The sequence below is a fragment of the Strigops habroptila genome, chromosome 11 (genome assembly GCF_004027225.2).
Source record: "Strigops habroptila isolate Jane chromosome 11, bStrHab1.2.pri, whole genome shotgun sequence".
NCBI lineage: Eukaryota > Metazoa > Chordata > Aves > Psittaciformes > Psittacidae > Strigops > Strigops habroptila.
The window spans coordinates 10,990,639-11,017,596 of NC_046360.1; the positions used below are offsets into that span (position 1 = coordinate 10,990,639).

Consider the following 26,958-nt stretch of genomic DNA (forward strand, 5'->3'; position numbering starts at 1 on the left):
ACCCCTCCCGAGCGCGCCACCAGCCCCTCACAACAGCGCCCGCCCCGCCCTCCCTTCAGCCGCGCCGGCCCCCTCCTCCCTCCCTCCCCGCCACGGCCTGGCCCCGCCCCTCGGCTATCTCCCGCCCTCACGCGGGGGACGCAGCAGAGGGCACGGCAGCTGCGCGGGAAGATGGCGGCGGCCATGGCGCGGGCCGGTGTGTCCGCTCTGCGGCGGAGCAGGTACGGGCACGGCAGGCGGGACGGTACGATACCATACCATACGATACGGCCCAGCACTGCCCGGTGGCTAGGGGGCTGGGAATGTCCGGGCCAGGCAGAGCTGGGGGGAGGCGGCAGCGGTTGTCTGACAGCCGGCACCCGGGGGGCGTGAGGAGGAGCTGAGCTGTAGCCCGGCCTCCCCCGGGCCGGGGGCCGCAGCCGCCCCCTCCGCCCCGGCTGCTCTGGTCGCTGACGTTTCCCTGCTGGGGCGAAGGCGCGGCTCGCTCTGGTGCCTCGGCCCTGGGCAGGTGCGGGGAGCCTTGCCTTTGCTCTCTAAGCTGGAAGGAAAGATGAAGGGATTTCATTTTAAGAGAGAAAAGCGTTTGGCATCGTGTAGTTTTAACACGTTTTCATAGTCAATAGTTGTCCGTGTGTGTTTATAGAAATGGTCAGACGGGGCAGCTGCTGCCCCCACGGTTATGTAATCACGGGGGTATGGGCTGTGAGGAGACGCGCCTCCCGGGGAGCCCACTGCCCTCTGCAGATGTGCTATTTAAGCTTATTCTTTTCATAGCAATGGAACAGTTTTAAGAATACTGTTTCTAGGATATTAGTTTGCTCTTAGACAGAACACACGGTCTCCTTACTGCACCTTCTCTCTCAACACCTGAAGAAGACACTTCATGTGTGGAGCATGTTGCTGTCTGGCATCAGAGTGGTGTTGTCCCTCGACCTGTGATAAGCAGTAACCGAGGGGCTGAAGTTAACATGGACCCCACAGTTCCTGCTCCAGCACCCTCCAGTTGGGTGGTGGGGGTAGGAGGCCAGTGCTCTCCTGCACCCTTGTACCCATCAAGGTCAGGCTGTCAGGAGCAGGGAAGGTGAGGAAGGCAGCAAACTACTTAGTCTTGTAATGTTTACCTATTTTTAGATTTCAGAGTAAGGAGGAGAGTGGTTTTCTCATGTTAGACACCAGTTTTAGTAAGAGCTTAGGGTCTGCGGTTAGTTGTGTCCTTCCTCTGGGATGATCTGTGTGCTGAAATACTTGGTATGCCCTGCCCTGCCTTGGCAACCAGACAGCTCCTGGTGCTGTGTGGAGCCAATGCAGCTAATTTTGTGCTGGATGTGCACTTATTTTTCTTAAGTTATTATGTATCAACCTAATATATGTGTTGAGAATATTAGTGCTTTAGGCTGCAGCTAAATTGTTTGGGTTTTTTCCCAGACTTTTTAGGGGTCTAAGATTTTTCTGGTAAATTTAAGTCCAGTGCAAACTGGATTAGTTTTTAGTTTCTTTAACCCCTTAGAAGTAGTCCCCAGGCTCCCAGCTTATCATGGGCAAGAACTCCTTTTATTCCAGGTGTTTCAATATGTTGTAAGGCAGGCCTTGTAATACCCCAAATTAGTGTAGGTCTGATGTATGACCCAAGCAGATCAGCTGACCTCCTTGTTCATACTAAAATTACATCATGTTGCTATGTAAAATATACAGGTTCTGCAGCAGTGTGGGATGATTTTTCTGCCTTGCTAAGGAAATAATATCCTGGTAGATGATGTGGCAGTGTGGTATGTTTAGCACCTGGTTACAGGAATCCATGTTTTGGGGAGGGACTATCCTGACATGTTTGGGTAATGCAGTGAGTTTAATTGAGACCGTGAAGCTGAAGGGCAGAGTGAAATATTACTGACACCATGTTATGGAGATAATATAAAACTACAGCTGTTTGTCCTTAGCTAACATTAAAACATTGTTAGCAAGTGTCTGCTAGTATCACTATGTGATTTCTAGACAAGAAATCTGCTCTTTGTAGACCCTTCTTCTAAGTAAAGAGGTGTCTATGTGTAACTCATTAGACACCTGAAATTAATTCTAAACATTCTTAACAACCACTTCCTTGAATTGAGTGGCCCTAAATGATGCAATAGCTTGTAAGCTAATGAAGTAATTCTGTACTCAGCATGTATCTCATCAAGAGCAGATGAAAGGTTAGAGGGCCAAATGAAGGCATCCAGCTGTGGTGTTTGCATCGTGGGAATGAATGGGTTGCACAAACACCTGCCAGACCTGGTTCTTCCCAAGGGACTGAGCCTTTTGCCGTGAGAGCACTGCCCCTGTCCTGCCCTGGCTTGAGCCTGGAATCCTGTCTCACAGTAGGATGCAGTGTTGCTGTGTGTTCTTCAAGAATTTGGCTATATGTGCTTATTTATAGACTTTGAACAGGAGTAGTTCTTGCACAACTGGATGCATCCTTTTCAGATTTATTAGAAACCAGAAAGGAAATGTTACATATTAAACATATGAAAAATCCTGGTTGAACCTTTTCCCTGTGTTGGCCAGTTGCAAGTCTATTCTATGTGTTTTTGGAGTGGCAGAACCACTCACATTACAGGTCACTAGCATACGGAGTGGTAAGACAAACTCTAAAGAGCTTCTGTGCCTGGCAGTCTTTTTACTTTTCCAGCTATACTAGTTGGTCTAATAAATGACATTACTTCTTGGAATCTATACATTTCCTAGGTATTCCTCCTCCCCACCAGCATGGTGAGGAAGGAGATACAGGAACCCAATTCCAAAGTGTCTCTTTAAGATGGTTGCTGTTGTAGGAGCTTCCTGAATGACACACCTGAGTAGCAGCCTGGGAGAGATGGAATAATCCCAAGCACTAAATGCTTATTAAAAATTTACCATTACATTTGCAAGCAGAGTTTGTTTTGATCAGCGTGGCTGGTTTCAACTTTGCCCATTATAAACATTATCTTTAGATGGAAGTAAATACATGTTAGCTGTGTTGTTATAGAAGATAATGATGCTCGTGCTCTGTATTTGCCTTGTAAGTAGAGCAGTCTTGTTTTAAACATTTTTGTTTTCCCCAGCAAAATACAAGTTATGTACTGACTTTAAAGGAGGTGTTTGCATGCTGTTGGCTAAAACAGGTCTATGTTAAACCGGAAGCAGATTTAGAGAGTAGTTAGGCTCATCAGTTCTAGATTCACTTATTTAAAAAACAAACCCAAATAGGTTAGTAAACATTTAAGCCAGGGCACTACATAAAACAAGATGAAATGAGGTATCAGATTGCTTTTTAAAAATACTCAGGTTGTATTCACAATCACATGTTAGAACTATGAACAGGCCAAGATATGGTACATAATGTCAACATAACTAGTCACCCGAAAAGGGCTATTGCCAAGATCAGCACATATGATACTCAGACAAGTATCACCGTAACAGTAGAATTAAGCTCAAGAGGAACATATGTCAATATTTGTTAAGAAAAAGAAAAGATAAAATAGATGCAGCATTAACTAAATATCTGCACGAGCAGCTGGATTGTCAGTTGTTCGGTTTTGTTTTGCTTTTTTTAGGGAAGAAGCAGGCCAGGAAGGAATACGCTCCATGGAAATTTTAGGATACTTAGAGATTTTTCCCTCTGTTATTGAGCCTCTGAATATAAGATTATCACTGTTACTGAACTGCTTAAATTAATGCATCATTAAACATTTGTACTTAAGCAACTGCTTCTTGTCTGTTGTATTTGCAGTTTGCTGACTACCTGTAACGTCCTTATACATGAGAACCAGTTTCTGAAAACTGGAGTCCTGTGGAAGCGCCCACCTTCTAGGACATTCTTCAGTGGTAAGTGAAGGCTTGTAACTACCCAGGGGTTTTGAATTCAGGGTTACTCAAAGTTAGGCAAATTACAGTCGCATATTGGTGAATATTAAGTTCTTCAGATTAAAGCAGAAGTGGGAATCCAGCATCAGAGACCTGTTCAATTCATGGCATTTCCATAGACATGCGTGAAATTATGCTTTACTCCTTTGATGTTTTGTTTTCCAGGTAGTAAAACAAGTGTGTTTACCTATTTCATAAGATTCCTCATTTTTCTCAGCTCTACTGGAATACTTGGATAGCAAATGTTGTTAAAAGAAATAATTTCCAAGGTTTTTTGTGGGGGGGTTTTGTTTGTTGCTTTTTGGTTTTGTTTTAATTTTATTTATTTATTATTTTTACTTTCATTGCTACAAGACAACCAGTTTGGACAAAGAGCTTCCCTAGCCATGGCTGAAAGCTTCTTCTCTGTCCTTTTAGATGTGCTGTCTGTTCCACAATGATTTTATAGGTCTGAGGAGCCTTGCACAGAGGCAAATCTAGACAGCAGTTTAGATGCTGTAGTTTCTAGAGCAGTATTGACTAAAGCTGGAAAGGCAGAGCTGATCTCATCTGAGGGAAGCTAATCCATTGATATTTTAGATTCTGATTTGGATTTAAATCTTGATGACTTGCAAATGATGTAATTAGGAAGAAAAGTTAACTCTGCTTTTATCTCTACCCTTATAAGTGGTCTCTTCTAAGTGTTTGTTTCCTTTCCTAGAAGAAATCCTTTGTTTGGTGAGAGTAACAAAGCAATCTTTAGATCATTGCATCTGACTGCCTTTGATTACGCACTTTGCTTTCTCACCCTGCGTTTTTTAATGCTTCCCAGGGAATGACTCATTTTCATCTGTTCCAGAGAAGGAAACTGTTACTTTCTTTTTATTCTTATTCGCTAAATATACCTCATGTTTAAGAGAAATCTGAAACATGTTCGCCTTATCTGTAAAGAGTTCAGATTTAGGGTTCAAAGCATCTAAAAATGTTATTAGTATGTTAAAAGTCCTACACCTTTTTCCTCTTGTCCTGGATTTGTTTCTACTGGCTCATGTGTCAAGGCACCAGCTTTCCTCACATTCTCATGCTGCTTGCTAAAGGGCTGTTGTAGTGTTAGTATCATTAGGGAACATGATGTTTGGCTGAAATCTCTAACCAGCTCCAACTGCCTGAACACGGGTTTGTTGCCAGAATCAGTAACTAATCTTTTTGTCTTGGAATTTGTAAACTTGTGTGAATTTCATTCCTATCTGAAAGGTGTGGAGTTTTATTTGTCAGGGCAGAACGCTCTTAACAAAGGCGTGTTAGATGCCTTTGCCAATGATCATGGCTTGGATACCAGTTATAGAAGTGCTGTTTCGTTAGTGCTGGAGATGGAGAAAAGTCAACTCTTCAAATCATTTATTGATGAATTGTTTGCTGTGGCCTGTGGAACCTCAAATGGTTCAATCTCTAGCACAGGAAGAGAAAGGTTCAGATCGGTGTAATCAATAGAGGCCCTTGAAGGAGAAACAGTCTTTCCCTGGATACAAACCAGAAAGAGCTGTTCTGACTGAGGGGTTCGGTTTGGGAATTTGCTAATCTGATGAAATAGCTGAGCAGTTTTGCTAATTTAGAACCAAAGGTGTGATGGGAAGGGAGTTCAGGGCGTTAGCGCTGTCATAGGTCTCTGTACAAACATTTCTGTTGAAAGAGTGATGTAAAGTTAAAGGTTGTAGAGTCTTTGTAAATTCAAAATAAATAAAAGTCTTTCTTTAAAAGCATTTAGCTGTTCTAAATGATACCTGTCCTTTACTGAACATTGCTCTCTAGGGCAGAATATTTTCTAGGATCTTACCTGTAACTGTAGTTGCTGCCTTGTTTGTTGGTTGGGGTTTTTTTCCCCAGAGAATAAGATTTTTTTCTTTTTTTTTTTTTTTTTTTAGTAAGAATAAAGCTGTTTTCATATTGTGTATTTTGGGACATACAATTCAAACAATGTTTTAAATCGCATGTAAGAAGGAAATGAGCAAAAATATTGTTTTGGTAAATCAAAATGTGAGCGCGAATTACTTTTATTGGGCATCTTTTTGCAGCATCATGGATGCTTTTACTCAACTTGACTACTTAGAACTAAAGCTTCTCCAACTGCTGAGCATTTATGCTTTGTTTCTATGCATGCCTAGAAATAGATCTGGTGTTACTGAATTCTTTTGGTTGGTAATGCATCCTTTCCCAGTCAAACCCTAAGCCTTGATGGAACAAGATCTAGTCCATTGGTTTTGATTCTGGCTCATCCTGTTAATGATTGTTGTGGAAATTACACCAATCAGTATCTGAGACTTAGTTCTTTTGGGGGGTTTCTCTGTCTGGTAGTGATGTATGGTCATTGCTGAGAACCTTCAGACTGCCTGTAATACTGGTAGAAGCAGCACAGTCCTTAGAGCATTGAGCCTTAACATGCTAGTTTTCTCTCAAGATCTGGTAAGGGGAATACTTCCCACTGCTGTGACTGCCTTCCTGTGTGGCTGTCCTGTTGCTTAGTGACAGTGCAGTGTACTTGGATCTCACAGACGACGTGCAAGGCTTTTGTTATGCAGGAGGAGCTTGGTAGTGCCCGGTAATAACTAACACATAACACTAGATGTCTTCTCCTCCCGCCCCCCCCCCCCCCCCCATCATGTGGTGACCTGTATTACAGCAGAAATATGCCTCTTATCCTGTTTACCAAAGCAGGTCGTCATTTCCTTCCCTCTTCCAGGTAGATGTACGTTTTGGGGGTTCCCTAACTGTAATGAAAGCTTTAATGACTGCGAAGCAGGAAGTTTCACAGCACTACAAATTATTCCCCAGCAGCTGATCATTCTGTATAGTAACAACATAGATCTCATTGTTGGAAAGTAATGATAATGCTTTCAGGCAGCTCATTTTATGAATTTCTCCATGGTGCTTTCAGGGAGCTCATTTTATGAATTTCTCCTTGGTGCTTTCAGGGAGCTTATTTTATATATTTTTTGGGGAAGAACATTGAAGGGATATGGGATGGTGGATAAGGTTAAAATCACAGATGACCAGTTAGTGTTCATCAGCTGAGTTTCAGTAATTTGTTACGCTGCAATAACTGGAGTACTTAAGAACATTTATACATACCTTCTGTGTCACAGATTTCTAATCACGTTTTCTTCACCTAAGCTGACATCCCGCACTGCACATAACAGCTTTCTTCTTTACTGTGTAGTTGTTCTCTTTCCTGAAGTCTGGGTTTCTTTTCTGTTACAGACAGGAAGAAGTTTCATACTGCTTCGGTAGGGCAAGTCTTCCGCCTGCGCCCCTTCCATGTTCTGGTAGCTACAGGAGGAGGATATGCAGGATACAGAAAATATGAGGATTACAAGTTGGAACAGCTGGAGAAGAGGGGCATAGAGGTGCCTGTGAAGCTTGCAAGTGAGTGGGAGGTAAGAAACTTGGGGCAATTTTGCTTCTGCCACATTTGATGCAAAGCTCCTTTGCTCTCATTCCAATGAGGGAATGTTTAATTTGTCCTCTACTGCCAATGCATTTTTGACAAATCATGGAACTAAAGTTTCTGTCACTTAAGTAACTATCATTTTGGCTGAAGTTAATATAATGGTACATTAGGAGCTGCTTGTGTCTCCTCCATCTTTTAGTATGGCTGACACTTGATAAATACTTGTTAGATGGCAGGTAGAAGGGATAGTTAATCGAGTGATGGTATTATGTATTTTTTGAATGAAAAGGTATTTGGTGGGCACTGAATCATTCAGATGGAAGTCATGTCATCCACCCTCCTGCTTAAAGCAGGGCCAGCACTGATTTCAGACCAGGCTGCTCAGGACTTTATCCACTTGGGTCTTAAAAATTTCCAAAGACAGAAATTCCACAGTGTCTCTGGGCAGCCTATTTCAATGCTTAATTATCCTCATAGTGAAAAATATTTTCCTTATTAGTTTATTATATATATAAAATATATACCATTTATAGAAAATATATAAAAATTATATAAAATTTATACTATTTAAAATTCATATAAAATTTTTTACATATAAATATGTAATAATTAAAAAAAGTTAGAACCTTCCCTGTTTCAAGTTATGGCTGTTGTCTTTCCATCTCCCTCACTAAAGAGCCTGGTTCCATCTTCTCAGTAACCTCACCTTGGCTGTTGGAAGGCTGTTGTTAGGTCCCTCCTAAGTCTTCTGCAGGCTAAACAAGCTCAATACCCATAGCCCATCTTCATAGGCCATGTGCTGCAGTCCTTTGACCATGCTGCTGGCCCTTCACTGCACATGCTCAAGTCTATCAACGCCTTTCTTGATCCTAAGAAAACTGGACACAGTATGGTCTAACATGCACAAAGTAAAAGGGAATGACCTTCCCTTGGCTTCTGCTCCTCTGTGCTGTTTGCCTTCATCACTGCCAAAGGCACGATGCAGACTCATCTTCAGCCTACATTCCACTTGCACGCCTGTGAAAGCAGAAGGCATCTGCAGCAACTGATGGAGCTGGGGCTCTGCTCAGCGCAATGCATTTTCTCATTTTCCCTACCTTGCACTGCAAGGTAGCAAATTAAGCACATTATGCGGCTTCCTGAATTAAATACAGAAATCAAAATAGGCAAGACTAAAATTACGTATAATGAAATTCAAAACCCATTCAGTGCTGAGGATTTTTTGTCCTAGTAGTTCTAGCTACGGGTACAGTTTGTGCAGTAGTTGTAGGGTTTGTCTTCTCACTAGCTGCTCAATCTGTGCTGCTTGGGGCATTTCTTCCTCTATGCCTCCATGCCTTACATACTTTACAAGGAAGCTGAGACAGAATTAATACTTAGTTAATAAAAATCTACCTGTTTTCTTTGTGAATATAGAACAAGAACTTTTTTTCATAAGTAACAGTTAGGTCTGTAATGGCTCTTGCTGATCCTGAGGGATTTTTGCCTTTTCCTTCTGGATTCTAAGGAGTTTAGAAATTACTGTGGAATTGCAGTATGTGTATCAGATTCATAGGTCAAATATCCATTGCAGCATTGGAGTAAGAAATAACTTCATAACTTCCTCTAACTCCTGAATCTCATTTGAAATATTAAGGATATTGTCTAACTCCATGTTAGACACTTTGAAGTATTATGTGGTATTCTTCCAAACAGCCAGGTGAATGCCTGCTTCAGTGCCTTTTCTGAAGGCAAGGAGTTAAACATTCTAGGATCATAGGATTGTGTAGGAGATGCTTCGGTATGACCTTTAGCATCCCATTTCTTTGCATTCCTGAGCACACTGCCAGTTTGTGTGTGGTTTGGCCACATGCCTGTGGGGGACTAGGCTGGAATCCCTAAATTCATTTTCACTAGTGGCCCAAATCAGATACAAGCCAGACAGTCCAGATGCTAAAAGCTTAGGCCATGATGGCCCCTGAGGAATTTGTGTCTTACAAATATTCTTTTCCTGATGAAGCTTATTTCAAACAGGTTTTATGTTCTGATTAAAAAAGAACTGGTAAGTGTCCATGGAGTATTTATGTCAATGCAGTTTTGATACTTGAAAACAAATGTCCTTTTCTCATTGTTCATACTTTTAGGTATGAAATCGAGTAATTCCTTTATTAAATTAATTTTCTTTCACTATGCTGGTTTTTCACTATTTGGTGAAGCTACAGGTATTGCTTTTGGTAAAAGCAATATCTAAAGATCTTTAGATTTACCAGATCTAAAGGATCTGGTTTTTGCAGTGGGGAATCACACAGAATTTCAAACTGATAAGCAGGGCTCCGAATGTAGCAGGTACTAGTAGGAGGCAGGAGATTTCCTAGTCCTTCCTTATATGTTTAAGTTCTGTTGAATGCTTCTGTGGGAGGGAAAGGAAGCTTGACAGTTTTGAGGAAAAAGAGGAACTGTGTTTGGACATTGCAAGAAATATTCTAAACAATGAAGGATTCAAGAAAAATAAGAGCTGCATTGTTCCTTTTGATTGGAAAGTGAAATGTCTTTTTTGCTGACCTTTCATTTTCCATTATTCGGTTTTATTGCATCCCTGGAAGCACAATTAGGGGTGTGGAAAAAGAGGGGTGTCGTCTTGTTTTTGGAGCAGAGTAAGCATTTGCATAGGTAAAAGGAGACCATGTGCAATTGAGTGGGCTTTGAAAGAGTAATATAGAACAAGAAACTGCTGCACTGACAAGCCTGCTGCTAGGAAGTTCTGATTGTACAGTACCAACCTCGTGTGCATGTGCGACTGTGCAGCATCTTCCACTTGATGGCTCTGTGTGCCAGGCAGATTCTCCTGCTTCTGAGCAGGTGGCAGAGATATGAAATAGGAAAGCACCATCATCATGTTAGCAGGCAGGGAACCTCTTCCTGTAGCAGAGGTCCATACCATGATCGTTATAGACGCGTTTGTAGTTTTTGATTGAATTGTAGAGTATACTCCTGTATACTTCATGAAAGAATGGGGAGGAAAAAAATCTGGTTTAAGTGTCGCTTAAGTTTTCCACAGGGAAAGACAAAACTGTTGTTTCTTTAGCACAGGCCTTTTCTTCCTCTAATTTTCTTAGAGACATTATGTAGCTAATAGCTTGAGCTGATTAAAGCCTTAGTGTGTCTCTCACTGTGAATGCCAGTGAGGATCAGCTTTCATTTAATTAGATGAGGTAATGCAGCCGGCTCTAAAGGAGACAGGTAGGTATTTATCAGATGGATGGAAGCTTATTGTTTCAAATCCTTGCTGTCACAGAACATTTCCTGCTGGGATCTGCATGCATAACACGCTGTTCATATGCTAACTAGAGGCATTTTGCCTCTTCTCACCTGGGCACTGGGGCAGTGTTGGTACGGGATTGAAGAATTACTGTGGATGAACAGAGTGACTGGATGAGTAAGTTTTTCTCTAGAGAGGCATTTTTTGTAATTGTCCTTCGCTTCCATAGTTGGTTCTGTTTTGAGTGAGCAAAAAGCAGTGTGTGTTGGAGTGACATGCACCAGGAAATCCGAAGTGAGCCTTTAAGGGAAGTGAGCTGTGGTGGCATCTGATCGTACAGATGACGGGTTAATTCACAGTTGTGTTCTGGTCAAACCTCAGTTTACTGCCATGGGCCACAGCTTTCAAAACCAGCTTAATACAGTGGGGAAGTGCTTGAGTATAGGCTTAGGATCTTGGTTCTCAGAGGTAAGAACAACACAGCCCTTCCTATTGATATTAAAACCTGCTCGTATTTATGTAGCCGAGGACACTGGGTGCTCTTTTGGCAGTACAACACAGAAGGTGCTGTTCTTGGCCCAGATGAGATGGACATTTAGTGTTATGGCAAGAGGTGTGCATCAAGTTTAAGGAAGAGCTAATAATGGAAAAATGTCTGATTATTTTTTTTTAATCCAACTTTAGAAGAATGAAACATAATCTCTGCTGGGTTGGTCTCTTATTCTTCATTCTTGCTCCCATGTTCTGATGTTTGGAGTTTTATTTGAGCAAACATGCTGCTAGCAGAAATGTTTTGTAGAGTGCCCCAATGCACATGGCAAAGGTGTCAGAAAATGTTCAAAGTGGTGAAATTTCAGCAACTTCAAAATGCGTGAAGGGTGTGATGGGGTGAATTGTTTTCTCAGGTGTCCTGGAAAATTGAACTGAGTAAAATCATTCTTTTTTTAATCTGACTGATGAAGTGAGGTGGCTTTTTGACTGTGTAAATCGGTTCTATCTCGTCCATCTTCCTGAGTACCTTGCTGGGATTAGGGAGCGATTTCAGGAGCACTTTGTGAGACTGCAGAGCACTTCTTGGTTTGGCTGAAGCTGTGTGTGTCGGATCGTGTTAACGCACCCGGTCCCTGCCGTGGCAAGCGCGGGGTCCCGGGAGGCTGCGGGGGGCACAGGTATAGCCCCGCACAGCGCCTTGTTCCCCGGCACCGCCGCTTTCCCCGCGGCTCCTGGGGAAGCGAAGCGGTGAAGGGACGTCGCGTTCCCGGGGTGTCCTGGCAGTGCTGGCGCCTCCCGGGGCAGAGACCACCGGCCCGCCCCGCCAACGCTGCCGCCGTGTTCCGGTCCCCTCCGGCTTTTCTTCCTTTTCGCGTCTCCTGCCCTGGCTCCTCCTCCTCTGGGGGCCGGGGCCCTGCGGGAAGGCAGCGACTGCGGAGCGCCAGTGGCTGGGAGGCAGCGGGGGAGGGCCGCCGGCACCGCGCCGCTCCTTTAAGGCGCGGATCGGCACCGGCAGCGGCGGGAGTGCGGGACGGGAGGTAGGTGCGGACCCGGCGGGGTGAGGGTGGAGCGGGCCGGGCCGGGGGTGTCGGTGGGGTTTTGCCATCCGCTGCTTTGTTCACGTGTCCGAAAACTGCTTTAGAAGGGCGGGTCGGCAGCGGGCGAGAGCGGAAGGCGGGGAGGAGGAGAACAAGGAGACCCGGCGGGGCGGTGGGCACTGCCGGCCGGCAACAGGTAAGGACGGGTGTGCGAGGTCTGGTGACCGGGAGCGAGTAATCCTCGGGCTGTGGCGTGCTGGAAGTGTCGGAGAGACGTTCCAGAGTCTCGACTCTCTCATGAGTAAGCTCTTGGCGGATTCAAACCGAGTCCGTCTCTTGGGACGCCGTTCTCGGAGTTGGGTCCCGCGGGGCTCCCTCCGCTTCCGCCAGTCCCGCCTCGCTGCGGAGAGGCACCGCGGCTTGTGCTTCCGTTAGAGCCCGAGAGAGCCCGGAGCTCGCTTCGCGCGTGTTGAGCCAACTCGGGGGTTTTGATTGTTTCTCTAAAAAAAAAAACCAAAACCAAACAAACCATGATATGGAAAATATTACTACAAAATAATACAGTGCATTTTAGGTGTCATCAATTTTTATGTCCCTTCGCAAAAGTAAATAAAACTTTCTTCCTTGCTTCACAGATGAGCTCTTTGAGAGCTCAAAGAGCTTTATATATAATATATGTTATATATATAACTTTCTATATAACAGGCTTTTTGTACAGAATTCAGGTTTAAGTTTTAAAAACCACCCAACTTTTTATGGCTAGCTTAAAAAAGTACTTCTTTTGGAATTTTTTTCCCCTCTATTTATAGAATGGAACTAAACAAGCAATGTATAATTAGGGGGAAATGATCAAAAGTGGGGTTTTTTTCATAATAAATCCATAAAAAACATATAAAAAGGCTTCTTGGTATGAAAAAGAAAGCATTTTAGAAATGAAGAGTGACTGAAGCAGAGCACAGTCCATTTCATTAGCCCACAGCAATCAATCAGCAGCAGCAGTGCACTTGGCCAACTCATCCCAGCTGAGCTGGAGTGAGTGTGCTCCTCACAAATCCCGTGGCCTTCCTTGGCAGCCGCTAACTCTGCACTTGGGTTTCCCCAGCAGCATCAGAGGGGTTTTGTTGTGCTCTCGATGTTCAAGAGCTCTGCACTGGGCTGGGTGTGGGGCATCCAGCGTTCCTCTTGCTGGGCTGGCTCCAGAGAAGGTTGGGTGGGAGCAGGGGTTATGTGTCTGCAATGAAGCATACTGCTGGGAAAGGAATGGGACCTTAAATAAACAGTGACCGAGTACCTCTTTGATTGCAAGACCTTATTTTTGCTGGCACTTAAATAGAATACAGCGTTTGGATGTGTCCAGTGCATTTTTTAAACAGTAGTTTGTTACCAAATGCAGAAAGTGTGACCAGAGGGCTCTGAGCGCTCCAACTTGTGCATTCCAAGCCTAATGATTCATGCTTATGATTTAAAGCTGAGCCTGTAGGTTTGAGGTTCAGTTGCATATTAGTCTTTCTTGAAAATGCCTTGCTGTATTATTTTTTAAAACTTGAGACAGGTAATTAAATGGGGTCACTGGATTTGATGCTGTATTTGAGCTAATGGAGCAGAACGGTGTTGCGTAGCTGGCAGATGAGCAGTTCTCTACTAATCTCTAGGGATCAATACCTGCTGGTAACTGATTTTATTGACTGAAGAGGGATTCTGGGCGAGTTCAAACAGGTGGGGAGGTTTGTACTGATGTCCAACCTCCTACAAACCAACAGTGCCAAGATTTTTGTCTAACCTAATAACACACGCTTTGTGGCACTGCCTGCATCCCAAGAAGTCCAGCTATTGAGATGCCATTAGAGGCATTCCCTTGTCATGAGCTGGTTGATCACCAATTCTTGTTCATTGCCCCACGGAAGGTGGGTGAACTCGGGGTGGATTTTTAATTTTGGCCTTGTGAACTCGGGGTGGATTTTTAATTTTGGCCTTTTTACACTGTAGGAATCTTGCGTTGCTTTTGGGGCAGCCACAGCAGGGATGGCAGCTTGCCATATATGCCAGCGTTTAAGCACGACTCTGGTATTTGCCTCTTGGTGAATGTAATGAGGTCAGTAGAACAGAACTTAAGAAAAACTTCTTACTCATCTGAACTCTTTTTTTTTTTTTAAGAAGTGGAGATAAAAAGCTTTTAACAGCAATATTTCTCCCTTGTGGAGAGCAATCTCTCTTGCACCACGTTTTTTGTTTTGAACTGAAGGCTGGTAGTTCCCACTGCATTGGGCTGTAGAACTCATGGTCCATTTGTTTTGGGGGAGCAGGTGGGCTCTTTAACTTGTTCCATGCTTTCACAGAATCAGCTTGTGGGTTTACCTCCCTTACCTTTATAGGGAAGAGTACAGAAAATGTAGATAAGACTTTTGTTTGCTCTGGTATCTTTCTGCAAAGTCATGCATAGGTGAAGGTCTTGAAAGGAGATGAGGGCAGGGAGCAGGGTGCCAGCCTGGCCGCACAAAGGGCAGCTGCGGGTCAGGGTGCTCAGCCCCTGCCCGGCTCTGCCGGTGCCAAGTGAAGGAACTCTCCTTCCACAGTTCCGTGAAGACACGGTGTTCAGTGTGAAACTGGTTTTCACCATGGTCTGAAGTGCCTTTTGAAACCATGCTATCAGTTTAGCTCGTTTCTATTTACAATCTAGTATTTAATGGTGGTGATTTCTAACATTCCAGGTAAATCCAGAGCAACAGCTCCCCAGTGCTCCTTGCTGCTTTGCTTTGAATTTTGATGGGGTTTTGGGTAACTGCTTTCATCATTTTGCTATCCAGATGGCTTCGTTTTTGTTGTGTAGGAGTTTCTTGTGCCAGCCAGAGAAAGACTGAGTGATATTTTTAAATAGGAAAACAAAATTGGCACAGGGCTTGGGGAGGAAGGAGAATGTTTTGAGTGCTTTGGGTTGATCTTAGATTTACCTTCTTTCAATAGGCTGGATTTTTTTTTTTTTTTTAATAATTTTTAAAATTGAGCTCAAGCAACAGCATGAACACAGGTCTTGGAACTTCCTGGGGTCTAGCACACCATATAGCAGTTTTCTTGCTGAAAAAAATAATGCAGGCACTCCAGAGGTGTTTGTAGGGAATATCTGTAATATTTAGCATTGAAGGTCAATCAAAATACACAATTCTTGCTAGAATATTCACTTTCTGAGGAAATGGGGAATTTTGCTTGCAAGGAAATTGGAGTGGGGTGTCATTAGCTAGTTAATTCTAGCTTTCCCTGCTGGCCCTCCCACTTCTCCTGCCTTGTCCCTAATACAATACAACCCTTGCCCTCACATCAGCACACCAGTGTTCTTTTGGACCTACTCTGTGAGGCATATAGATTTCATGGTGTTTAGAGAGCTTTGCAAACAAGGAAATCCTAATTTTTGATATTTTTTTTTTAAGCCAGCCTTCAACAGCTAACAGAAGTGAAACAGTCACTAGAGAGCCAGCCCCTGAACTGGTCCGGGAGTTTCGTTTAATCTTGAGGCAAGATGTAGCTAGCTGACTAACAGCTTCTGAACCAGGGGTCTGCTTTCAGGCTCCCTTAACAATCCAGATCCAGTCACAGGAGGTGCAGAAAATCCATGTTTGAGATGTGGTCTGCGGGGTCAAAGAGGGAAATTTTTCTCTCTGTATATTCAGAATGCTCAGATAGAAATACTGCAGCCTCTGTCTTTTTTTTAAAAACAAACCAAACCAAAACTTCCTGTACTCATGTTTTGTATTTTAGTTTTACTGGACATAAAACTGTGACAATACTGATAGTCACATAATAGACACTTTAACACTTCTTTTATACCAGATTCTCAGGCTGGCCCTAAATCTGGCTTGTTTCATTATTATGTATCTGGGTATTTGTAGAAGAATGTCCTTTACGGGCTCCTTATGCCTGTCTTTTAAGATGGAAAGAGACTTCAGGAGATGGATGTTGGTGTCTGGCAAGGGTTGTAAACCAGAAAGACGTTCCTTTCCTTCCTGTTTTCTTCTTTCCAAGCTGGATATTAAGAGCAGGAAAGGATTTTTGGTGCCCAGCAGTCCAGAACTCTTTTAGTGGTAGCTGCTGCACTGCAGAATTGAAGCTGGGAATTATCTCCTCCTCTTCTCCGTGCCACTCCTCCTCTGAGCCTCGGATTCAGACTGGTGCTGGGTTAGCAGTGCAAGGCCATCTGGCTGCTCCTCTGCCTGTGGTGCATCGCTGCCCAGCAGCCTGGCACTGCAGGGTGGGCTTTGGAGACTTAAGTTTCAATGGCAACTCCGGCTAGCAAGGAGCAAGGACTGCTTATACGGACAGCTCGTTTTTATCTTGTGCAGAGTCGGCTTTGTAGTGGGATGTTGAAATATGACACAATGCCTGTTTGTTTGCAATAGCTGCAACCCTCGTAGCAGAGATTCAAGTGGGAAATAGAGGGGGAAGCCAGAGACAAACCAGCGGGAGAATTGGGAACTGTGACGCCGTGGCCTCTCTCCTGTGCCGGAGCAAGCAAAGGGAAGAGAGGTAGAGGAAAAAAGACTGAGCCTTGCAACCAGCCGTCACCCTGACGATGTGTCAGTCAAACACCCTGCAGGGACCAGATCTGCACACAGGGAAATGGTGAGATGCTATAAAGCTTTATCTAACCCTCCACCCTCTTGCTACAACCTCCACAAAGTTAAAATTCATGTCCGGAGGCTGCGTTCAGGGAACGGCGGCAGCAGCAGCTGTGCCGGGGACCAGCACCCACAACTGGAAAGTCCAGGCCTGGCTGGCTCTGCTGGGGGTACACCAAATAGGAGAACTCGCTTCAGGTACTGTGCAGTATTTTCTGCTTTGCAGGAATGGTGACTGAAGGGAGAAAGGAGGGAGGATGGGGAGGGCTTCTGGGCAGAAGGAGCCACAGCCATCTGCAAAGCTTTTGTTTGGCCTAATTACTACAAAGCTCCTTATGCATTGAATTGGCAGAGAAGGACATGCTGTTGTATGACAAGGGGAATGAGGAGGCTTTCATTCTGTTCCGTTCTACTCTCCATCGCTAGGAGAATGGAAAAAATAGTGAAGGACTGCTGAAACCAGGCCAAGGCAGTGAGAAGCCCGAGGGCTTGAGCGAGCTGCCAGGATGCAGCTCTGCAGGGATTGGTCCATGAGCGACTGCAGTGAAGGGGGGGAGAGCAGCGAGAGGGGGAGCGGGACCTCCACTGGCAACCCAGCCCTGGCAATCTAACCCAGCTCCGGCAATCCAACCCAGCCTGCCAGCCCTCCAGCACGCCATCGGCTGATGGGTGGCAAGGATGGGAGGAGGAATGTGAAGCGTCCCTTCCTATTCCCATGTAGAGTCAGTCCCACCTCCTGCTGAGAGGAAAGCGGCTTTACCTCTGCTGAGGCAGCAGTTCAGCTCCTCAGGGTTTTTTTGCCCCCTCTTGCATTGTGATGCACAGATCACTCTTTGTTTTTTATTAATTAATTCTTGGGAGGAAAAAAGCTGTGGTCACTGCAGAAAAAGCCTGAGCCAAAAGTACTTTGCATCCCAAAGGGGTGACAGTTGTACCTGTCTGCATGGAATTTTAATTCTGATGCAAGTTTTGAAAAGAAAGTGTTGGCAAGAAAATTTTCTTTTGATTTCCCAGTTTCTTTCCATCTTGGAAAGACATACACAGTACTTTGTAGTTCATCCTTTGTATCATATAATCCAATGAGAGAGAGAGCTGTTCAGAGCAGCCAGGGCATACCGCTTCCAGTTTGGGTGCGCACATAGCTGTATCCCAGTTGCAGGCGTGCTGCCTTGAGCAGCGTGGGGAGGACAGTCTGTTAGCCAGGATTGAAGTCAGTGCCCAGAAGATTTGAATATTTTGCCCTCAGATAGGCAGACTTCAGTTTGGTAATGTGACCTTGGAAATGCCAATGGTTTCCTCATGAGTAAAAGCCAAAGAATAAATGGGGACGTGAAGGGTCTCTCACGCAGACCTCCTGCAGGGATCTGAACTGAGGCTCACAGTGCCTAGTAAGTTGGGCAGCTTTTACCTCTGAGAGTTACAAGTTCAGCTTCTCCCCATGAGCATTTCTGCAAAATGAGTTTCCTCTCAGTCAGGACAACTACGTGGCAAAAAGTCGCAAATGCATTTGGCTATGAGGCAGAGGAGTTGGTTACTGGCCTATGGAGACTAAAGGCTTGCAGTGCTAGAACTATTGGCTTTGTGCACATGTTCTCTGATCAGAATTGGGGTACCTAGTGAAGGTTTTAAGACCTGGAAGGATGTCTTTTGGAATCAGTCGTTTGTAAATTGTATTAACTTAGGAGTGCCAGTCCTGTTGTCTCTCAACTAAGTGCTTGTTTCCCAAAGTTAGAGAATGACCAACAGGTCTGTGTAAATTTAACTACAACTTGAGGCACAGTCTAGACAAGATGTCTTCAACACATGAACCCTCTGAGGGACCTCTTCTAGGTTTCAAGGATTTCTCATCCAGAGTATCTGTTCTTTCTGTATTGTCCCTCAATAAGATTCCTTATTAAAGTCCCAGCTATCATGTTATGTTGTTAGTTGGGTGAACCAGCTGTGACTTTGTTTTCAAGTGCCACCTGCAAGTGATACTGCATTTAAATTTTGAGGGTGTCTGTCGTAAAATGTGACCTGTGAGAGTGAACACCGTTTTTTTGGACAGAGGATTCTTCTGGTTTTTGTTTGTGTTTGTTGGGGTTTTGTGGGTTTTTGGTTTGTTTTTAGGTAACCTGGTTTTCTATTTTGGGAAGGGGAAGAACTGATCGAAATAGAGGAGTAAAGACTTGCAGAATCAATGTTTAAGTAAAGATTAGCAGGAATAAATCATCTCCAGCTATCAGAAGCTGGTGGTTCTGAAGCTGTGACAGCTGACCCTCATGTTGTGTATGTAATCTTGCAGGTTGCAATTCCCCCAGCTGGCCCTGAGGCGAAGGTTGGGCCAGCTGAGCTGTATGTCTAGGCCTGCTCTGAAACTCCGTTCTTGGCCTCTGACTATTCTCTATTATCTTCTGCCTTTCGGTGCTCTTAAGCCCTTGACCAGAGTGGGATGGAGGCCTGTGAGCAGGGTAAGTGTGAGCAGGTCTCTTGCGCTTCATGTACGTTGGCTGTTTTATCCTGGAGGGAGCTGGCAGCAGTGGGGTCTCTAACACAGGACAGGCTGGTGATCACTATATGAAAGCAGAGAGATGCAATTCATGGTTCCCTTCAGCTTTTACTCTTCATAGTTGTGATGTCCAATTGCTTCACAGACAAGGGATTTTTTAACAGTTAGTGTTCTACCCAGGAAGATCAACAATTCTGAATTAATTCAGTATTTGGGCTAGGGTAAGGCAGACCAAACCTCCTCCAGTTCCCATTCCTGGCTACACTGAAATGGTCTTTTGCTTTCTATCATTTTTGCTCAAAGAGAGTTTGTTCCTCAAGTTCTTGAAGCATTTTTAATGCAGCCTGGCCAGCTGATATGCATATCTCTGCTCTGACATTGTTGAGAGCAGGGTGCAGGATGCCTCGCACATGGTTATTCATATAATTTCAGAATGCAAAAACTACACAAATATTTTGATTCAAACCTGCCATTCTTAAGATTATTTCACTGAACAGCTGTTCTGTTCGATGCCATCAACTTGAAAACCAGGCTCTTTTGGAGAGAAGGGGCTCCTAGGAAATACAACTTCTGCCAATTTTTGTGATTTTACAGTTGTAGCTGCATATTCTCAGTGTTTGTGCTAAACTGAGCAAAAGTGATTTTAGAAATTAACACTATGTAAGGCGTGTCAAATAAAATGGCAAAACATTTTTTTCTTCAGTACTTCAGCTTATACAACCTAAGATACTGTTCATTTATAAGGTTTTATCTGAAGTGAGATTGGGCTGGTGTTTTGCTTGTGGAATATCACTGTATGTGATGCAGGATGGTGATTTGTGAGTGGAATCTTACTTTGCTGTATCTGATACGATGGACAGGCTCTCGGCCAGTGTGTGCTTCTGTTTGTTTATGGCTGTATTTTGCAAGACTTAATTATGAAAGATACGATTAATACTGAGAACAAATAGTGCCTTTCACTAAGAAAAAAACCCCACAACTTCTAGTCATGTAGCTGAGCTGGTCTGTTCAAAAGAAATTGTACTGGGTTCAGCAGATCACTACTTCTGTTGCAAAAGTGGCTTTTGGAGGGTTCAGTTCCCTTGGTCCACACAGCCCTATATCACATCGTGGTCATGTGAGCTTCTTGGCTGATAAACACAAACCCCAGAGGAGTTATCTGCTGGAATTACCAACAGGAAGCCACAGTCATCAGTCTGGTTACATCAGCAGCGTATATATACCTCTTATCCACACAGTTTCATTTTGTTGCTACTGAAACATGCTTTCGTGTAAGTCCAAAGGGTATTTCTAGAGGAATAAAGGCACTTTATACTCTTGCAGTTAGTAGCTCCCGTTGTTACAAGAGGAGTAATGCTGGCATAAGTTTATACTGGTGTAGCTGTATCCACATGGGTGTGTTTCTTTGACTGTACTAGTATCATTAGAGCAGTACAATACTGGGATGTGGAAAACACCCTTCTGATGAGTGTTCCACTAGCACATGTGAAATTTGTCTTTTTTAATGTAAGCCTCACACTGGGCAGTTTCCAGTAACTTGTATATGGAGCTTCAGCCTGCAGGGGAGTGGAGATTCTGGCTTCAGTATAAGGTTGTAGTAAGTTTGATCGTGTCCCTCATCTGCCCTCATCAGAACAGAGGGAGTGCAGATGAAGTGCAGTGCTGACTTCTTGCTGACTTAAAGGCTGTGTGTGGTGTAACCAGCTGAATTCAAGGGAGTGGCTGGTAGAAACAGTTTGATCCTTTCTGTTTTCTGGGGGGAAGTAAGAGAAAGCTGTCAGTGGGCAGAACAGAATGACGTGGTGGGATTCTTTCTTTAGGTTGCTCTGTACAAATCGGTTCCGACTCGCCTGCTCTCGCGAGCCTGGGGTCGCCTGAACCAGGTGGAGCTGCCGACATGGCTCCGGAAGCCTGTTTACAGCCTGTACATCTGGACGTTTGGAGTGAACATGAAGGAGGCAGCTGTTGAAGATCTGCATCACTACAGAAACCTCAGCGAGTTCTTCCGCAGGAAGCTGAAACCACAAGCGCGGCCAGTCTGCTGTGTGCACAGTGTGGTGAGTAAAAGGAAAGGAAGGCTTTACACCACCAGCTTCCCCTCGCCCCCAAAGGAACATGTCTGCTTTATGAGGAATAAATGAATTCCTAATGTGTTTCCTTTTTTTTCCTCTTTGCTGTAGATCAGTCCCTCTGATGGAAAGATTCTTAATTTTGGACAAGTAAAAAACTGTGAAGTGGAGCAAGTAAAAGGGGTTACTTATTCTCTGGAATCTTTCTTGGGACCTCGTGTCTCTACAGAAGAACTGCATTTTAGCCAGGGTGAGTTCTGCATTTATTCTGCTCTGCCCTTTCAATGTTCTGAGATCATGAGAAAAGAGATTACTCTCTTTTTCTCTCTGATTCTCACACTGTCAGCAACAAAAGCAGGTCTGATTTTTGTTTTATTTGGGGATAAACATGTCACTTTTTTTGTGTTTTTCTGTCTCATCAGTGGCTTTAGTGTGTCTTGCCTCGTCCATAGGATCTAATTAGATCCTAATATAGGATCTAATTTTGTTGTAAAGGGAAAAAAACACTTTGAAATATTGGATTCCTGGGCAAAAGTGTATCTTTTGTAGCCTCAACAATACAAGGGGACTGCATTCAGTCCTCTGCTATTACCGCTGATTCTACGGTAGACTGCTTGGCTATCTGTGATAGGTAACTGTGAAGAGTAGCTTTAACCCCTTTCTTTCCATTCTTTGCAGCCCCACCTGGTAACTCTTTTCAGCAACAACTAGTCACAAAGGAGGGGAATGAGCTCTACCACTGTGTAATTTACCTTGCACCGGGGGATTATCACTGCTTCCACTCCCCCACTGACTGGAGAGTGTCACACCGGCGCCATTTCCCAGGTGGGTCTTTGCTCCTTGAAGGTGAGCGCAGAGCAGCTATGGAGGGAAAACCTGGTACAGGCAACTGCTGAAGGAGACACAGCAGTGGAGCAGTTGTACAGTCACATGATAGACTGGTCACAAATGGTAATGAGTTTTATAGTAGTATAGTTTGTCAGATCAAATCACATACAAATGGTGAAAATGGTAATACTGTATTCCAGCTGTTCTAGTTCTTTGAAATAAGTGTTGATGCATGCTGACCTGACTTGTTCCTAATCACAGTTTGTTCAGTTTGTACCTGAAATACAGATAGTTCTGCAGAGCAGACCAGAGAGTAGCCTAAAATATGATCACTTCCTGTGCTTGGCAAAGAACATGCTGCTAAACAGTTATGTTACTGGAACTGGGATCAGATGGTTTTGTCCTCCTCTTTGCAGGTCATCATACTCTGCTGAACTAGATAACAAAACTGGTTTACTCCTTGGTGTCTAGTGTAAACCTAAGTACTTGGATTTGGCTTCAAACACCATGAGAGAGGGACAATGATCTGCCACGATGTTGGGGAAATAAGTCAAGTTCCAGATTTAAGTTAGACCTTGATTGCATTGAAGGAGTATGGGTGAAATGCTATTACCGGATTCAGTGCAGCAAAGCAGATGCAGTTTATAGCTAGAAACGTGTAGTGAATCACCTGACTAAAATTACTTTAAGAACTATGTAGGAATTTATATTTTTTTGTTTATTCTGTACTGGTCAGCCTGAACAGAACCATTTACAGGCTTGAAAATTTAAACCCTATGGTCTTTTACAGAGAGAACTGTAGATGATGTTCCAGATTGCATTCAAGCCTTACAAATGAAAGAGGAGTATGGTCTTCAGTTTCCCTTGTGATTCAGCTAGATAAAATGCAAAGTAATATGAGCCCTGCTCAAGAGTGCATCTTTCTGGACTGAGACTAAAGATTACATGTTCCTATGACCCCTTTGTTGTTAGTACAGCCTTATTTTTCATTCCTTGTGCCTAGCATTTGCCTCTCTTCCTGCAAATGAGTGACAGAATTGTTGACTGGATCAGCTACTGTTATACTGAAAATATCATTTGGATAGCATTGCAATACTGCTACAAACCAGACAACTTGAATATTCTCTCACTATTGCAGGCTCTCTGATGTCTGTGAATCCTGGAGTTGCTCGCTGGATCAAGGAGTTGTTCTGCCACAATGAACGGGTTGTCCTTACAGGTGACTGGAAACATGGCTTCTTCTCTTTAACAGCTGTAGGAGCAACAAATGTGGGCTCTATTCGCATCTACTTTGACCAGGTGAGCAAGACAGTGGTAGGCAGCTTTCTGCTTTTAATGATGGTTGAGGTTGGTATAGTACAATAAAACAAAATTGCAAGAAACATTTAGGCCTTATTACTCTGAAATCAAGGTGTTTCACAGTAGTGCTGTTCTAAGACTGATTTAAAGGGAGTCATCTCCAGTATAGACATCTGTTTTTTAAATATTCCTACTGCACTTTTGAACTGTAAGTAAGTTCCTGTATTAAATGTCTGGATATCCACAGTGTTATATGTGCTAATATATACAGAGTACTGTGCTAATGAATACAGAGTACTGAAATACTCAAGTACCTTTTTCTTCTTTCTCTGTACAGGACTTGCATACCAACAGTCCATCTTACTCTAAAGGTTCCTACAATGACTTCAGCTTCATATCCAACAACAACAAGGAAGGGATCCCCATGAGGAAGGGGGAACATTTAGGGGAATTTAACTTAGGGTCTACAATTGTACTTATCTTTGAGGCACCCAAAGACTTCAAATTCCACCTCAAAGCTGGACAGAAAATCCGCTTTGGAGAAGCATTGGGCTCTCTCTAGCAACTCTCAGCAAGGTGGCTTTCTACACAAAGAGACTCTTATCACACCACTGAGTGTTTCATTTAACAAGTATGTATCACTCAGCAGGACCTGGGTGAGGAAAACTGAAGAATGTCATTGCTGTGTTAAACTTGAGAGCATTTGATCTACACTGACATGCTGCTGAATGCAGAAAGGGAATTGCATGACCAGAGATGTGTCAGGTACAGCTGCCTTTAAAGATGTTGGCCATGGAGGTTTCATGGAGGACCCACCCTGTGCCTGTAGTCTTTCATGTTCTCCCCTCAATGTGCCACAGGATAATTATGTTCTTAAAACCCTTTTAAGCCCTCCAAGGCTGTGCAGGTGCAATGGGGAAGGGTAGAGATTAGCTGTATTTAAAGGGACAGTGACAGGCTGAGTCAGACATTGTACCTTGCATCTGCAATGTCTGTTTTTCAGACTTCGAATAAAGAATGTGTTCTCATATTTATTTTACTCTGAGACACTCCGAAGCAGCGTTTGAATAAAGGCAGCTGTGAATGCAGAGAGCCAAATAGTTCAAGGGGCTAGTATGGATTCACAGTTCTGATATGCAAAATGTGCAGACAGCATCAGTACAATAAATTACACTCATCCAGGTTTTCTACTGTTAGACAATTTTAATTATTTTACCTGACATTGTCCCTTTAAAAATGGTCTTTGCACTGTATTTTAAGCCTGAAAACACTGTGTCTACATTCCATGTGATGAAACTGGGCATCTTGGGATTTTCTTTACAAAAAGTAAGAGCGGACAAAGCTGTTGTCCTCATCCTAATCCATGGTTCTATTTTTATGTTTCAGGCCTTAAAGATTTTGTTTGTATGAGAAGCAGTATGGATTAAGGTGTTAGAAGACAGGGAATATTTTTCTTGCGTGGAGCAGGAAGATAGCAGCCAAAATGTTTTTACTTCCTGCTATGTATCTTCATTGTTGCTTTGTCACTAAATTCTTGAAGAATTAATTTCTCTATTTAGTGAACAGTTTCAGATACTTCAGGACCAATTTTTATTGCACCAAGTGAAGTACCCTATGCACTGACTGTGTATAAAGATATTATGAATCTTTGAAGCAATCCCAAGTTGCTTCCCGGGTGCCAACCTGGCCATCCTATAATGGACTGGCAACAATTTCCTCTTATTCCAAAGATGAGTCTGACTTTTGTCCTCATGCCAGGAATGTGCTGGGGACAAAGCTTGATGCTGAAGCTTCATCCTACAGCAAAACTTCAGCGCTTTCTTGTAACAACATGTCAAGAAGAGTTTGAAATCTACCACTTTGGAGCTGTTGATTGTGGCACTGATAGAAACTGGTGTCAAAGTGAACAAGAGGAATTGAGTTTTAAATGTATTAATTGTTTTTAGAGAATAAACTTGTTCAAGCCCAGGCACTCAAACATTTAAAACTGACTTTGCTGTCCAGAGCTGGTTGGAGTGGACATGCCTTTCTGCTTTCTCAAGAATTTCTCATACTACTTTCTTGCTTGAGCTAATTTTCTGCTACTTTAAGGAGATGGTAGGCTTTAACTAGCTCTGATTTTCTAAAGAAAAACTTTTCTTTGTATGCACTGCACAAAATAGAATATAATTTTGTTGTACAAAGGTCCAGTTTGCCAAGTCCTGTATGCTTAGCTTGTCATCAGGAAAGATGGGATGATAAACTGCCTCTAAGTGATAGAGCCCAGCCATGACTTCAATTGTGGTGGCTGTTTGGGTGACAAGCAGGAGAAAATTCATTTGGCTCCAGGAGTCAATGTTTCCTCACTTTACATGAGGAGGAGTCTGAAAGCTTGAAGTGGCTGTCAGCCACCTATCTTCAGTTTCTTGGCATTAGCAAGTTTACTCCTGCAGCAGTATATTACCATATACAGGTTATAGAAATGTGCACTTTTTAAACCATTGCTATTTAGAAAAGACTAAGGCAAACATCAACCCCAGAGGCTAAAGCTGTGATTAGCCTTTTAACTAAATGTCATGTTAACAGTAGAATGCAGATTCGTTCCAGTGGATGACAGGAAAGACCACTGAATCTTTTCCCCCTTTTCCACTGGAGCCTATGCCACCCAGGCACAGCCAAAGCAACTTTGAGCTTTAATTTCTCCATACTCAGTATCACCATCCACAGTATCTGAAGGTTACTGTTAGCCTAGTAATGGAGCATGGGTTACCTGATGTGTGCTTTATTAGAAACCTAAGGAGGAGAAGATTCAGCATGCAAGTGGCTGGTTTTATGACAGTCTTAATACTGTGCAGAGCTAGCTGATTAACAACCAACATTTGTTATGCAGTGGTCAGCAAGTGAAAAAGCAAAGTTCCTAGAGGGTACTGATAATGCTGTGAATTTCTCCTGCATGGAGAATCCATTTAATTCAACTGTATCAGTAGCATGCTATTTTTGTATGTCAAAGTGTATGACTTACTGACATGAACTCACTTAATTGCAAAGATTTTGAAATAAAGAGTCTTATCAGTGTTGCTTATCTTTGTGAAATGTCAGGGTAACCTAAACTAGGTATTGTGGGTGCAGCATGAGGTGTATATAGCTCCTGTGTGCTTTTTAACCACTTGTAGTAACAAAACAAAGCAAGCAAAACTATTTAATTTATAAAATAAAATTGCCATACATAGGCTAAGAGAACGTATACATCTCCATCCTCCCCTGCTATGAAAAGAGCAAAAAGTCCTACCCATGAGCTGGAATATTGGTTCAGATGCATTATGTATTGAGAGCAATCTGGATTTCACGCAGGCGGGCAACCAGGCTCTGCACATGGTCTCTCTCTTTTTGTTGTGCTTTGGTGAGAGTGTTGATCCTCACCTGCAACTGGAAGTGAACTGCATAAGCTGTTGGTACAGCAAGACAGCATTTAGTCTTTTTGACAGAGGAAGAGTGAATAAGCTCCAGCTGCCTTTGTATTATCCCACTTAAGAACCATTAAGTGACAGGACAGTATCCCTCAGGAACTGCCAAGTACTGTTTAACTTTAGAGCTAACAGTGAAGTACCCATGTGGCTGTAT

General features: G+C 43.4%; 2 protein-coding genes across 14 annotated transcripts in view; one reads left to right on the forward strand and one right to left on the reverse strand.

Annotated features, from left to right (window-relative positions):
* Positions 1 to 126: 126 nt before the first annotated feature.
* On the forward strand, positions 127 to 26,419 carry PISD (phosphatidylserine decarboxylase). 6 transcript variants are annotated; one of them, XM_030501785.1, is made up of 8 exons: positions 127 to 221; positions 3,743 to 3,837; positions 7,111 to 7,286; positions 20,983 to 21,219; positions 21,343 to 21,481; positions 21,910 to 22,056; positions 23,198 to 23,358; positions 23,696 to 26,419. In XM_030501785.1, exons 1-8 carry the CDS (start codon positions 172 to 174, stop codon positions 23,918 to 23,920), a joined length of 1,230 nt encoding a protein of 409 aa, XP_030357645.1. In that variant the 5' UTR covers positions 127 to 171; the 3' UTR covers positions 23,921 to 26,419. The 6 variants fall into 6 exon arrangements, with proteins under 6 accessions (XP_030357645.1, XP_030357640.1, XP_030357642.1 ...); XM_030501780.1 differs by lacking the exons at positions 127 to 221; positions 3,743 to 3,837 and adding exons at positions 16,456 to 16,872; positions 18,959 to 19,124 and having other exon boundaries at positions 7,198 to 7,286; XM_030501782.1 differs by lacking the exons at positions 127 to 221; positions 3,743 to 3,837; positions 7,111 to 7,286 and adding exons at positions 11,976 to 12,067; positions 16,456 to 16,872; positions 18,959 to 19,124.
* SFI1 (SFI1 centrin binding protein) overlaps positions 24,737 to 26,958 on the reverse strand; it is a 28,400-nt gene continuing 26,178 nt past the window's right edge. For all 8 annotated transcript variants that reach the window (XM_030501762.1, XM_030501763.1, XM_030501759.1 and 5 more), the window contains one exon: positions 24,737 to 26,763. In XM_030501762.1, coding sequence (XP_030357622.1) covers positions 26,656 to 26,763 — 108 coding nt within the window. In that variant the 3' untranslated portion in view covers positions 24,737 to 26,655. The remainder of the gene's footprint in view (positions 26,764 to 26,958) is intronic.